General features: G+C 28.8%; 1 protein-coding gene and 2 long non-coding RNA genes across 4 annotated transcripts; 1 reads left to right on the top strand and 2 right to left on the bottom strand.

Moving 5' to 3' along the window:
- Positions 1-2,258: 2,258 nt before the first annotated feature.
- LOC132945511 (valacyclovir hydrolase-like) lies at positions 2,259-6,452 on the bottom strand. The gene is made up of 5 exons (XM_061015284.1): positions 6,248-6,452; positions 5,097-5,190; positions 4,789-4,952; positions 3,883-4,292; positions 2,259-2,492 (listed from the first exon to the last, which is right to left on the bottom strand). The coding sequence occupies exons 1-5, from the start codon at positions 6,278-6,280 to the stop codon at positions 2,396-2,398; spliced, it is 798 nt and encodes a 265-aa protein (XP_060871267.1). The 5' UTR covers positions 6,281-6,452; the 3' UTR covers positions 2,259-2,395.
- Positions 2,419-3,535, top strand: LOC132945512 (uncharacterized). Its single transcript, XR_009664576.1, has 3 exons — positions 2,419-2,558; positions 2,907-3,037; positions 3,121-3,535. It is a non-coding gene; the product is annotated as an uncharacterized LOC132945512 (long non-coding RNA).
- A 3,621-nt stretch (positions 6,453-10,073) lies between the features above and the next one.
- On the bottom strand, positions 10,074-13,567 carry LOC132945193 (uncharacterized). Of its 2 annotated transcripts, none has more exons than XR_009664521.1 (8): positions 13,429-13,567; positions 13,101-13,246; positions 12,795-13,033; positions 12,540-12,721; positions 12,388-12,468; positions 11,110-11,260; positions 10,925-11,024; positions 10,074-10,854 (listed from the first exon to the last, which is right to left on the bottom strand). It is a non-coding gene; the product is annotated as an uncharacterized LOC132945193 (long non-coding RNA). The 2 variants fall into 2 exon arrangements; XR_009664520.1 differs by having other exon boundaries at positions 10,077-10,854; positions 10,925-11,030.
- Between the last annotated feature and the right edge of the window lie 1,791 nt (positions 13,568-15,358).

Here is a 15,358-nt window from a genome sequence, read left to right as displayed (position 1 = left end):
TATTAAGAAATAAATAATTATAATTAATAACTAATAAGCAGGGCTCGGAACTTATAGCACTTAAAATCATTAAAATAAGAGCTTAAATAGCATTTTAAAAACATAAATTCAAGCAAAAATATTTCATCAAAAAAAAAAAACTTTCTTTTTACATGATAAAGTAGATACTATAGACATAATTTGCACAACTGTGCTAAAAATAATGATTAGAAAAAGTTTCTAACTAAAAAATCAAAAAAAATAATTGATAAATCGTTATATTATATAAAAAATCAAACTTCACTTTCAAGACAATTTGCATTATTATTTATAGATTTTCAGAGGGATTTTCTGAAAATTAAAATGCAAACAATATTTACAAATAGTTGAAAAAAAATTAAATCTTACCGTCATTATTGTATTAATTGGTTTAATTTTAATTCTATCAAAAACCACTTTGCAGTAGAAACCCATAAAATGTAGAAAACTAAAAAAAAGTAGAAAAACTGGAAATAAGCATTTTTTTTTGAATAAACGACGTGTTGGTAGTAAATAATTATTTGTGTGTGTGCCGTCCACGTGGGCCAATTGTAGCGGTATGGAGGGCTCTCGCACGCACTCGCACGTACATGTCATCAAGTAATATTGTGATCATGAAAAAATGTGTATTTTTCCCTCAAACATACGATTCTAATTCCAACAATACGTTGCAACGATTACCTCGATTTGCATTCTGACAAAATATTCTTTTTTTCCACAACATGTACGAGGGATCGATAGAGGCACATTTTAGATTCTGAGTGGAACGATGAATGTATTGATTTTACAATGATGTATGTTTTTTTTTATTTTTTTGTCTGTCTGTCATCACATTTTTAATATTCTATTTAGTTAATTAAATATTTAAGTTGGAAATTCTGTTTTTTTTTTAATTTTTCACAATTTTTATTGCAATTTAAATAACAAAAATTGAAAATGTGGCTCTAGCGTTCTCGTGTATATATTATTACGGACAATCTGAATATTTTTTCAGAATTAAAATCGTGATAATTGTCGATACGTATCGTTGGAATTAGAAACAGTTGTTTTTGACAAAAAAAGACGTAGTAGTGAGGCATCTTAACTAAATGTTCGTGTATTTTATCTTTAGTCCCCCTTTCTTATATTATATCAAACCTGTTCAGGTGAAATTGTACGTTCATTAACATTTAATATACGTTAAGATGAAACGGATATGGTCCGTTACACTGTTTATTATAATATTATGTGATTTAGGCTGAAAAAAATATCTGTGTTATTAAAATAAATATTAAAAGTATTAATCCAAAGTAAACTTCTTTACCAGATAAAAAATCTTTATATTTTTAATTTGAACAATTAGTAATATCTTGATTGATGTCAGTCGCTATAAGTTCGTTTTGATAAAAAATTGATAGTGTTAGCAGGGGCCTTAACTGCAGTTCAAACATTGAAAAATAAAATACGACTTATATTTGAAACAATATCTTTTATGGTTAAATTAAAAGTATGATTGAAATAATGAAATGTCAATAATTAAATCCGTTCGTATATGTATTATGCAAAATATAGAGTAATTATATTAATCTAGAGTCGTCTCAATCGTCAACTCTTAAAAACGCACACTTTCGATAAAATACAGGACAAAACCGTATACTTTTCGTAGTTTAAAACCGCACACATCCAATAGGTTAAAACTGTAAAATTTTTAAAATCGTTGTATTCAAAAACTGCACACTTATGATTTTGACCTCAAAAAAGTCGATGGACAAAAATCGTATACTTCATTATGTATATGACGTATAATTTTTATTTTTTTTTAATTAGATAATATAGAGTATTTGCTATCTGTAATATATATACAACCAAAAATTATATTTCTAATTATCAATTAGTTTATGTTAAAAAATCATCAACAAAATTCTAGATTTCACCTGAGTAACCAATAGCAACAATTAATACAAAAAATTAATATTTCAACCTTGAATCTAAAAGTCGATGTCCGAGGGCAACCTGTTTAAAAAGTGAATTTTAGAAAATCCTTTCTTAGTGTGACCTTACATCATAAAACAAAACTACTGACAACCTGACCAATAATATCATACTCATAGCTTCAGCGATTCCGGATAGACTATGATATATCAGTCAGTCATTCAATTGATCATGACTTATTAGTTATATTATTATTTATTACTGATCTGCATGATGTATAGGGTACAAAAAATCTACGTAGGTTTTCATAGAAGTTCGGTATAATGTAATATCTCTGTACACTTACTTTATTTAGTTATAACATTATATTTCATGTGTAGGTTAATACCTTCTTGCAATATTAAAAGTCATTTACAATATTATAGCTTATAAACGTATATGGCAAGTGATTGTGGTTACCTATGCACTACTGCACAGAAGAAAGAAAGTTATCCACTATCGAAACAAACTTCTCAGGGTACATAAGTTGTAAGATATGCTTGCCTTCTGGAAATATTTCAAGTCTGCAATTCAAAAAACAAAATGTATGATCAAAAAATTGCTGCAGTGACGCAGTGTTATTAGTATAGGTATGTATGTACAGTTTTAATAATATTATATTTGCAATAGGAAATATTGATGAATTTAGGTTATATTTTAGGAGCATAATCCTACCCTTTTATTGATATTTTAGTTTATCAATACCTAATCATTCTAATTTTTGAATTTTGTTTAAGTTATGGTGTATAGTAAATTCTTTTTTACTAACACTATACTATATAATTTAATAAGTACTCGTAACAGTTATAATTCATAATTTTTTTTTTACTAATTGGATATTAATGTGCAAACTTGGTAAAAATACAAATTAAATTATTATTAATTAACTTTACTACCTTTACTATATTCACAATTCATTAAGTTAATGATGGATATAGTGGTGTGGTGGCTGGTCAAAATATCTTCGAAATAATGATGGCATCATGCTTTCAATGCATCACTTGGAGCAAATCATGTTTCAATATGGAAATTCTTACGCTTCTTATAACAAGAACAAGTGTTACAAGAGGTATTCATATTTTATCTTATTTAATTTATTTATTTCATTAAGAAATAGAATAATTACGTGATACCAAGTTCGATTGGAAAAAGGTTTATCGGGAAATCAAGTCCACCACGGTCCTCGGCGTAAAAAGTACGAGGAGCATGATAACAAAATAAGAAAAATTGTGGAAAACCGTGGAAAATCGTTCTGAAGTAACACCAGTTGAATATTTAAGAGGTTTATCTTACAATATTCAGTATTAATCACTAATTTTAATTTAACTAATTAAGTGTTTAATAATAATAATTATTTTGGATTATGATAAATGGGTTAAGTTTTTTTTTTAATAATAATACAATTTTATAATATATTATATGTGATTACATTTTTAATTATAATGAATGGATTAGGTTTTTTTAATGTGTAATAAAAAAAAACAACAATGTATTATATGTAATTAAAGTTTGAATTATGATAAATTAATTAGGTTTTTTAATAATAATAACAAGTAATAACCCTCTAATAAACCTCTACATTTAAAATGTTTAATAACACATGAACAAATATTTAAAAAAAATAAGTTAAAATATATTTTGGTCAAAGAAATGTTTTCATAACATATTTTCACAAAAGATATTTTGACCAAGGATATTATTTCAAAGACGTTATGACCTAGTACCAGTGGTGTAGGCCATACTGTCATAGGGACTTACCTGTTTTGAGAACATTCACAAAATCATCAGAATCTTTTAAAATAACAAATTGAACAATACGCGTTTATACAATTGCCCGTACAGATGAGTATAATAAGGTAGGTTACCTAAACATAAATGTTACATGATAATATAATATTAAATAGAAACACTCACGTCGACCGATTGATGTTTTCGTGAAGATATACACCATGCTCGATCGGTACGAACACATCCTTTGCTCCGTGCAGAATTAGCGTGGGCGCCTTTATCTTGGCCAGTGCGTCGCGGCACACGTCACCGTCGTCCTCGTCGAGAATTTTCCGGAACGCGTCTATCCACCCGGACCAAGTGTCCGACACGTACTTCTCGCCGTACGCTTTGAATTGCGAAATTCTCCTCCCTTCGGGCCAGTCGTGCACGTCGCGCGTCGTCTCGTAGTACTCAAGGTCTTTGGCCGTCACGTAAGCGTTGCAGCTCCACACCACCAGCTTGTCGACCCGATCTGCGGCCCTGGACGCCGCGATCATCGCGGTGCACCCGCCGTTGCACCAGCCCAACATCGAATACTTTTCGATGCCCAACGTCTGCGGGAGAATCGGAGAAAACAACCATCAGTGTTTGTCGTTATCGTTGTTTACGATGGCGGTTGGCGTAGTTATGATTTTGGATTTTTTTTTTTATTTTGTGGAGGTGGTTAGTTTTTTAGCTCAAAGTCCGGTGGCTTCGCTCTTACTCCCAATACCATAAAGCTCTATTATTTTTTTAACACATTTTTTTAATCCGTAAAATACGTCTTATATTAAATTTAATAAATAAAATGCTTATAAAAAGAAACATTAATTATATATTATACATTAATTTGTTTAGAGTATGAACTACTTACGAAAACTTGTTCGAAATGTTCAATTTTTAGCTGTATAAATTGAATATTTTATAAATGTTGAACTACAAAATAATTTTCCAACTTCCAAGATTTTTAAAAGCATCATTGAAACTCTGTGGATCCATCCTCATCACCTCCTCTCCCCCCTCATAACAACGCCACTGGTTGTTGTATAACACACTTCTAAAATAATTTACCTCCATAAGCGCAATGGCACTATCGGCGTCGCGGTACAAAAATCCCGGTGAAAAATCTCTGTTAGGTGGTCGACTCAAACCGTAACCTGGAGGATCACATATGTATATCGTATATTTTGCACCATCGAGGCTTTCCGTCAGCGGTCCAAAATCACCAATTTGACCTAGGGAAGTAAATGTATTATAATATTACAGTGAACAAATTCAATATTGGCAAACGCCCGGCGGTATTATAGTAAAACTATTTACTGGACGAAAGATAGTTATAGGAATAATTAATAAATATTATATTATAATCGTAGACTTACCCAGCACTCCAGGAAGTATTACCAATTTCTGTGGTCCGTTTCCAACTTGAAAGTAGTTTATCTCGAAACCTTTGACTTTGATTTTCGTTGAAATCTATGTATAACAGTAATTTGTTGAAAAGTTAAACTTTTGTTGTAGTTTATAAAATAAATATCTCAAAAGATTTTTTAGGTAGGTAGGTAAGATTTCTTCGTAATTATACTTATGTGATATGGATTTTAATGTTGGTAGTTATAGTATATTTAACACAATAGCAAATTCAATGTTTCATGTGACGTTTCGTGGGAAATTCACACCATTATCGTCTTTATGAATCACTAACTATTACTAATTATTAAAGTGTAGAAATAAATTCTTTCAAAAGAATATTGTACTCAATATCGTTGTATTCCTCACGACTATCCGCTTATTATTTATATAGAGTCTCTTTTAGTATTGTAAATATTAAAAAAAAAACTAATCGTTAATCTGCAATTCAGATACTTCAATCGTCCTTGGCACAATAAATTCATACAACTATATCTCTATATGTAAATCAAACATAAAAAAGTGGGTAAGTGGATGTCGCTCTGCTGTTCAGTAGGTTACAAGTGGGTCACTGTAATGGATGGTGTTAAATTTGAATTCAATGATATAATATCATTGTATAAGAAAAACGATTCTGAGCGAAAACGGTCAGTCAGCCTATGATATTACTAAGTATATTTGATGATATTATTGTGAATAAAGTAATTTATATATTAACCTATTTACGTGGAACCTTGATTTAAATTTAAAATCCTTATCTATAAAAGTTGAACATTTTATACATCTTTAACTACAAAATAATTATTAAATTTTAAAATTAAAATTTTGTCAAAATTCGAACTTTAAATGTTATAAAAAAAAATTGTGCCTATGTATTTTTAATATTTTTCAACTGCTATTGTAACAATATATTAGGAGCCTTGCATTAAATTTTCACGCTTTTTTACCCAACAATTAAAATTTTACTGATATTTATGGAAGAAAAAACTAAAAAAGTTGAAAACTCACTATGTCCGTAAACCATCGTACCTAACTTATGAGTTCAACTGTTCAACTGTTTAAGGATTTATGATGAAATATAATATTTAATATATTATAGTTTAGGTATATCATGTATAGTTACCGGCTCTGTCGAAACTGAGGGTCGTACGATCATCGTGAACGCCTTCGAATCAGTTTTCTTTAAAAAGAAAAATTACTATAGGTAACTTTCCGAAATTTAATTTTGTGCTTTTAAAAAATTATACTATATATTATGCACTATGTAGCTGTTATAATGCCACGGAGTCCACGTCAATTCTCACACAAGGTAGAAGGCCAACTGCCGAGTTATAGTGATGAGCACAATCCAGTTAAAACTATCGAAATATCCGATAGCTTTAAACCATCTAATTATTCGATTATTTTATAAACTATCGAATTCGGTCGATAATATCCAAAAATCACTCGATTAATTTTTTACAGTCGATAGTCAAAACTTGTTGGTTCCAGTTCTACTACTATTTAGTATTTACTATCGAAAGAAAACTATCGAGTGTATTCATAAGCGGAAATTTGATGAAATTACTGAGGGGAGGGGGCTGAGCATTGTATGCTCATTACACCTGTACTACTGTACTACAGCCGCTCGCAATGATTTACAAAGTTCGACATACTAAACAATTTGACCATAGTTAAGTACAAAAAAAATTGTGTGCCTTATCTTTAACATTTTAGAAGTATTCTAAACAGAAATATTATTAAGTTATTCGTTTTCAATTTAGAACTATAACCAGGGCTGTGAATTTAATGCACTAAAAAACCTTTTTATGCATTAAAAATATCAAAAAATGCCAAAATTATGATATCAAATTCACTTAAAATGGTTTTTAATTTTATTTTTACATTTATATTGATATTATAGAATATTATACATTAGTACGATACATTTTACATGCACCTGAAATATTAAAAAAAAATTTCAACATTTTTGTATAAGTCAAATACTTACCCCCCCCCCCCCCCTTCACAGCATATTAAAACGTAATTTCATCGAAACCGGGACGACGCGCGACGCGACGCGGACGATTGCTGATAAATAACCTATGCGGGTATTATTAGTTATTACTTATTATTAATACTTCATAATTATTTATGATAATAGGTTAGAAAAATCTCATGGATTTAATTTAATTTTTATCACAGAATATTTTTTTATAATTTATTTTTTAATTCTGTTATTAAATATGAATTTTACTATTCTAACAATTATTGTATATTTAGTCACTTTAAAATTTTGTGGGCCAGGGGGCTGAGACCTGTGCTTTGAATTTCTGGGGGAGCTTAGTCCCCTCAAGCTCCCGATTTCCGCCTATGAGTGTATTCATCGATAATTTTTCAAAAAAATTGATTTTTGTTTTTTAAACTATCGAATGACAATCGATTGCCAAACTATTCGGTAGTGCCCATCACTAGGCCCGAATGCCGACTACTGGAGCACACGGACATGGAATTCCGAGCATTCCCGTTGATGTCTGCACGAGTCACGACCAGTGCTCTATTAAGTGGCCTCGCTACGGTCATTATTTAAGGGGCAACATTTAGGCAATTTTTATGTGTTATTTGTAAATGATTATTAGTGTGAGTGAAATTAAATGCGGGTAACCTCTCTCGTACGCGCATGCACATGTCATAAGCTCGATAACCATATCAATTTCACAAAACGAATTTTACAAAAACATACATTTGTTTTGACAAAATTGAAGTTAGTTAACGTTGTCTGATTTTGATTCTAAAAAAAATATTTGAATTCAGCAGAAAAAATGTCTGTAGATCGTACGAAAAATTTTCCGTTTTTAGTATTAATTTTAAATTTTAAATTTTAATCTTAATTATGATTCGAAAAAGTTGATATTTTCAAGTTTTTAATTACAATTTACAATAATATAAAATATAGATATTCATGTTGAAGTACCTCCGATGGGAGGTCTCTTCCCTCAGTCTCTTCTGTTTGTTTTTTTTTGTTATTATCACTTAAGCTTATTGTTCTAATTGTAACAGATAGCGTAATAAAGAATTTTGTTAAAAAAAAAAAAAAGAAAAAGATTTTACAAAGCGCTTCGTAGGATCTATAGTCAATTTTCTGGCGAGTTCAAATTTTTTTCCAGAATTTAAAATCGGACAACGTTAACTAACTTTAATTTTGTCAATATTTCAGGTCTTTCAGCTAAAATTGGCGGAAGTATAGCGAGGCCCCTTATACACCTAACACCTTTACACCTGTGTCCCCTAATCAGACATAGTATATATAGTATGTAGTTGTAGTTGTAGTGCTATGCAACGCTGCCGCACGGAATGTTTGAGTGAAGGAAATTACTTTGATAGTGGCTATCCTTGGCGAGGAAAAGTCCAAAAATATTTACAATTATTTCACAAACATAGGTTAGGAAAATTCCTGTAAGAAAAAAATAAATATTTTACAAACTCCCTCAACTGTTAAACATAATGTATCCCCATAGTTTTTTTGACCAATATTTGTAATTATTACAGACTAATGTCTAATAAAATTTTATTGATATTTATAGAAAAAAAAAAACTAAAAAATTGAAAACTGACAATGTCCGTAAACAGCTCAAAAAGAGTCAAAATATTTTCAACATTTTATGGTGTATAGAAAATGCTAATATAAACATTCAGTGAAATTTTCAAGTATTTACAGTCATTCGTTTTTTAATTACAATAAAATAAGAAAATTGTTACATGAGAAATCGAGTGAATGTCAAATGTCGTTGTATAAGAAAAACGATTCTGAGCGAAAACGGTCAGTCAGCCTATGATATTAACAAGTATATTTGATGATATTATTGTGAATAAAGTAATTTATATATAACCTATTTACGTGGAGCCTTGTTTTAAATTTTCAATCCTTAGCCATAAAAGTTGAACATTTTATAAATTTTCAACTACAAAATAGTTATTAAATTTTAAATGTGATAAACTTTGTCAGAATTTGAACTTTAAATGCTTATAAAAAAATTGTGCCTATGTATTTCTAATATTTTTCAACTGCTATTGTAACATTATGTCAGGAGCCTTGCATTCAATGTTCACGCTTTTCAATCTTAAAGTACAAATTTTGACAACATTTATCAAATTTATAATTTATCAATTATTTTGTAGTTAAAAATGTATAAAATGTTTATCTTTTATGGCTAAGGATTGAAAATTTAAAACAAGGCTCCACGTAAATAGGTTATATTATATAAATTACTTTATTCAGAATAATATCATCAAATATACTTGGTAATATCATAGGCTGACTGACCGTTTTCGCTCAGAATCGTTTTTCTTATACAATGATATTATATCATTGAATTAAAATTTAACACCATCCATTACAGTGACCCACTTGTAACCTACTGTACAGCAGAGCGACACCCACTTACCCACCTTTTTTGTTTTGTTTTGAGCTGTTTATGGATATTGTCAGTTTTAAATTTTTTTAGTTTTTTTTGTTTATAAATATCAATACAATTTTATATGTTGGGCCAAAAAGCGTGAAAATGGATACAAGGCTCCTGATGTATTGATACGATAGCAGTTTAATAATATTAAAAATACATAGGCACAATTTTTTAAATTTTTTAGCAAGTTTTGCATTTATAGTATAACGTACATTAAAAATGCTCATATATAACTAACTTAAAATCTGAACTATCATGTAAAACCATCAAGTTTCATAATAGGTCGATTCATTCTAATTTTAAGGTAACGGATCTGTTGAGCATAACTTGTGATATGCACTTGTAAGACGGAGATGACAAATATTGTGTAGCGTCCTCTTAAAGGAGTTTCATAAATCACTGATATTTTATATTATTTAAGTTTTAATTATGTAAGATTTGTTTTTGATTTAATAAAAAAATTCAAATTTGTACCATAGATATTATAGAATGTATAGGCCATTTATGATTATCACACAGAAATTACAGAGGATTTGTCACGAATAAATTATTGATGTATAAGGATATATAAATATTAAATATATTATAACTTTACCTCTGATAGAAATTTAGAATGAGAGGTAATGATAAAAATGGTCTTTCTCTCTTCCCCACCATGGCGTGCTTCCCTCTATATTGTTATAATAGCCATGGCCTATCCATTCTTCAATATCGATGTGTACCTACGTAATGAATGACTTGTATAAGTTGTACATTTATTATTTATACAAAGTATGACAAATTTTAAGGAGTTCAGTATAGGCAATATTACAGGCATTTACGTTTGAATCCTACAAGTTTACGTAGAAAACGATAATTAGTGTAATAGTGTGTGTATATAAAAATTCAATGTCGGCCTGTCACACCCAAAGGCCCATGGATCAGATTTTTACAGTAATTCTTGACGGGAACATTTTATATTATAATATATATTTAAAATATAAAAATAAGTAAGTCACAAAATTAAAACTTACTTAATATAAACTATCATCTAATACACTAAATCCACAATGACTTCTATAAACTAAGGTGTCTAACAAGGATGTCACACATCTGAGTGATTTGAATGATAAATCAATAATTTTAAAAGAACTTTCAGAAAGAATAACAAAATATTCTTTAATATTGAGGTAAACTAATTTACACAAAAATAATCCATCAAACTGGTTTCTGGTAAATGCTGCTGCGACAAGTTAGTTGTTGGATCATACACGAGGGTTCCAGGTGAACGTCTGAATACTGGAATAACCTGATAAGATGAAATTAATAAATTATTGCTAAGTTATTGCTAAGTTAAATTAATCAAAATAGAATAATACCTTTTGTCCAGACATTCTAGGTGTATTTCGAATAGTTTGTGGAATTGTTAGCTATTGTGTCTTAATAGTGTATGAAATTGAAAAGCTTCAATTAAATAATCTGTAACTAAATATATATTATTATAACAATAACTATACACAATTAAATGTATAATAAAAACCATATTTATGAAAAAAAAACATACTTTTAGGAATATTTATAAAAATAGGTTCCTCGACTTCATTCATTGTATCTAATGATGCTAAAGGCAAACGTACATGTTCCATTACTTTCACCAAACCATCATATCTAACATTTAATTCATGTGTTACCCAATTAATAACACATTCATACACCTAAAACAAATAAATTAAATTAAATTAAAATATATTAAAATGTAGTTGTACAATATCAGCAGCTCAATCTTTTTTTTGTTGGAAATTAAATATTTATTTGTTATACAACCCACCCACCCGAAAAAAACATATTGCATTATTCAAAATTTGATAAAAGCTGGATTTTAGAAGTTATAACTATACTTTGTTTCAAAAGAGTATAATATATCAACAGGCAACTAGTTTTTATACCATGAATAACATGTATCCGACCACCTATCGGATGAATATCAAGTTACACATCAGGACTTTTTGTTATCGTTCAGAAATAATCATTGGCATTTCTGCTGCCTCAATGATTAGTGAAAGGGGAAAAGTAGTGGTCCGCACTTTTGCAGACATCAATCCACCTGCGTAGAACTGGTATACAAGTGCCCGTAGGATAAAATCCTACCTGGGGCAAGAAAAGAATGACTTATAAATTATAGCACGAGTAGCACCCTGTGTCCCTTTAGTAAAAGCAATACTGGTTATCTTTTGGAACTAAGTAGAATATCATTTTTGTTCACCAGGTGCGTTAAAAAGCTCTTTGGTTGCTTTTTGTGTATTATGCCAAGAAATAATTATTTTATTTTTAAGAGTTAAATGAATCAATTTCAGATATAATATTTTCATAACATCATATTGTAGTTTTTTTTTTAAAAAAATTAAAATATTGTTAATAAATAATAATTGTTATAGCCGTTATAGGTATAGTAGGTGGTTTCAGTATATTTACTTTTATCATTTATTATTCACAGTTACAAACCTAAATTTATGGTGGGTCATTAAGTTATTGTAATTTGTAGTTAATAGAGATTTAATATTTAAAGATTAACATAATGTTTAAGGTCGAAATAGCAATATAGATTATTTAATTTTTATTAAATTGTGCGATTTCTGTTCTCTATTTTAGTTTAGGGTAATCACTTTATCTCACATGGTACAACCACTAATTAAAATATTTTTTTGTGAAATACGAGATTAAAGTATATTTCTATCAAGCCACCACTGAATAGGGTAATATTATTAATAATAATAATATATGTAATCAAATGTAATAAAATACTATACACAAACTATTAGGCTTAGGTACTAAATTTACTTACTTTTTCTTCAGGAATCAAGGGATTAGCATTATCAATTATTCAGTGGATACAGATAGAAATTCATCACCTTTAACCACATCTCTGAAAATAATAATGATTAATCATTACATATTATTATACAATTTAACATCAAAATTAAAAAATGTAATTACATTTATCATACAGAAACTTTTTTCTAATGATTCTAACTTGATAACAATTCCGAACAGTTATGTAAATCAGCAAATGATCTAATACCAAGACAATTGGTTGGATCTAGTTGTTTCTGTACAAACTAAGCACATGCGCCTTTTACATAGTCTAACCGTAAGACATTTGCAGCCGTTAACAAAACCTTGAGAAATCAACAGTAATGCATTTAAATGATGTTGATGAATGTCCAAAACAAATCAAATATTTATTATTACCTGTCCATTTGATTTGCTGATCATGATCTTCCCACTCTAAATATAATATAATTTACCAATTTATTGTTTAAAATGGTGGAATCTAGTTCTCGTAAATCAACAATATCTTTTTTGTTTTCACTAAAATTAGTGAACATAGGCGGGAAATATTGACTAGCAGACATAAATACAACTTTGCGTCCAAATACAATTGTATCATCATCAGCTTTCAGCCTTATATCACGTATAATACTTCATCTCTAAAACAGACATCTGTTATGAATATATTTTATTCTTTCGGCATTTAATATTTCATAACATGCTCACGTAAAGATCGCAGGAGTTCAAAGGCTTTAACAGTGCAAGTGATAATGTGGTATTTGTGTAGTTTGTTGATTCGCATTCATCGGACTTCCGAACACCCATTTGATCACCGTCACAATACGATGTACAGTGTATGGCATCCATCTCGTCTTTGAACAAAACTCGTTTTAAAATATGATAAAAATTTTAGATGATAATATTATGTATCCGAGTGTTGAACTAAGATCTTAATTGATCATTTCAATTGAGCTTAATCCATAGAAATATAAAGATACTAGAACTGGACTCAAATTATTACATACTACTTAGACACTTATAATTAGGTACTTACTACAGTAGACGTTAGTACTTGAGAGTATTCGCCGTGCACAGTCGTCAGTTTCTATTGTTTATTAACTAAAGTAAACTATAACTTAGTAAGTTATAATAGGTCTATGGACGGTCGTAAAATAATACGGTTTGTGATTGAGATAATTTGAAAATTAACCTTATCACCGGTAAATTTTTAACTATTGATAATGTCGAGTTATTGTCCCCCATTTTGATAAGGTCGATATCTTGCTTTACATGCCGAAATCCCACCAAAATTTGAATTCTTATTTAAAATATTTGAAATGTACATTTTTTTTGTTGTTATCGATATTCTTTATTCTCACAATAAATTACGATTGTATTTTGTAATTCATACATTTTTTGAATAAAATATTTGTATGTCATATTACACTTTAAACGTACGATTTAAACATTTTAAACAACAAATGAATTATTTGTTAAAATTAATCTGGTTGTTCTTTAACATTTATCATGTAATAAACCTATTATTTTTAGTACTATAGTTACTTTTTTATACGTTTTTCATAGAAAATTGTCGTAGATTCGAAGTAGTTTGGTACTGTACATAATATTATGTTAACTCCTCGACAAACAATGTGTATATAGGTACCAACATCGAATATGTTAAACATTGTTAAATTAGGCAATCAAACAATAATAATAGAAGATGTTTACAATATGTATTTATTTACTGCACGTCAAAGTTTATAGTGCACCTATGTACTATTATTTATTTAATATCATAATATTAGATATTTTAATATTTATAATTTGATAAAGTATAAATTATTATATTTTTTTTTAAATGCCTATAACGTGTTGTGTTGAAAAATACTTTAGTCATGGAAATCGTAAAGTTAATAGCCCAGAAAAATAGCAATTTTCGAGTAATTCAAAATAAAAAGCAGGTAAGTGGATGTCGCTCTGCTGTACAGTAGGTTACAGGTGGGTCACTGTAGTGGATCAAATTTCAATTCAATGACATAATAAGAATATTATGAAAAACGATTCTGAGCGGAGATGGTTAGTCATTCTAGGATATTTTATATAATATAATGTATTTATATTGTTTATTAATTATTATTGATATAGTATGGTAGCCGGTAAATAGAATAATATTATTATAAAATTACAAAAAAATAACCAAAATTGTTATCTTTGGTTATATTGTAATATATATCTTGTACAAAATCGATTATTTGTCAAAAACCGATTTTACGTAAAAAATTCCCGTTTTTTCTTCATTTTTTTTTTTTTTTGTTTTGTTTTTGCAGGTGCTTTTGAAAACTATACTGGGAAGTTCATGAGAGGAAGATATAATAATTATGTTTCACAGATTACAAGTTCGAAAATTTTGCATTATGGATTTCAGATTTGTCTTTAAAGAGCACAACTTTTTTTGAACAGGAATCACTGCTTTCAAATTATATTGTGGAAACGGTAGGTAGGTACCACCTACAAATTAAATGTATTTATAACTTATTTCTTTATCTTGATTACTAGTTTATGTTTGAGTTTACTGATATGATTATATGAATTCTGCAATTAGTCCCATCTGATCAATTAAATGAAACAATGCCCACGGAAAGGGCGTCCGCAAACATTTTTCAAAGGGAGGGAAAAATATTTTCCTTTTTACATTTTTTACTATCCTATTAGTTATAAAACATTTTTGTGACATATTTTCTTTCATATAGACAATAGGAATGTAAAAATATTTATGAATTATACGTACCTACATATAGTAAGTTAACACTTAATCTTGCAGCATTAATTTTAATTAATTGTTATGTAATTTTAAATTATCAAATATATTATTTTTTAATAGATAAAATGTTAACGTTGGTTTTATAATTTTAGGTAATTTATAAATTTAAATATTTCTAGCCTATTCAGTCATTGATACCACAAACTTGTAGCTATTGTAG

This window comes from Metopolophium dirhodum, chromosome 5, assembly GCF_019925205.1.
Source record: "Metopolophium dirhodum isolate CAU chromosome 5, ASM1992520v1, whole genome shotgun sequence".
NCBI lineage: Eukaryota > Metazoa > Arthropoda > Insecta > Hemiptera > Aphididae > Metopolophium > Metopolophium dirhodum.
The sequence above is the reverse complement of the archived record's forward strand: the minus strand, read 5'-3'. Positions and strand labels throughout refer to the sequence as shown.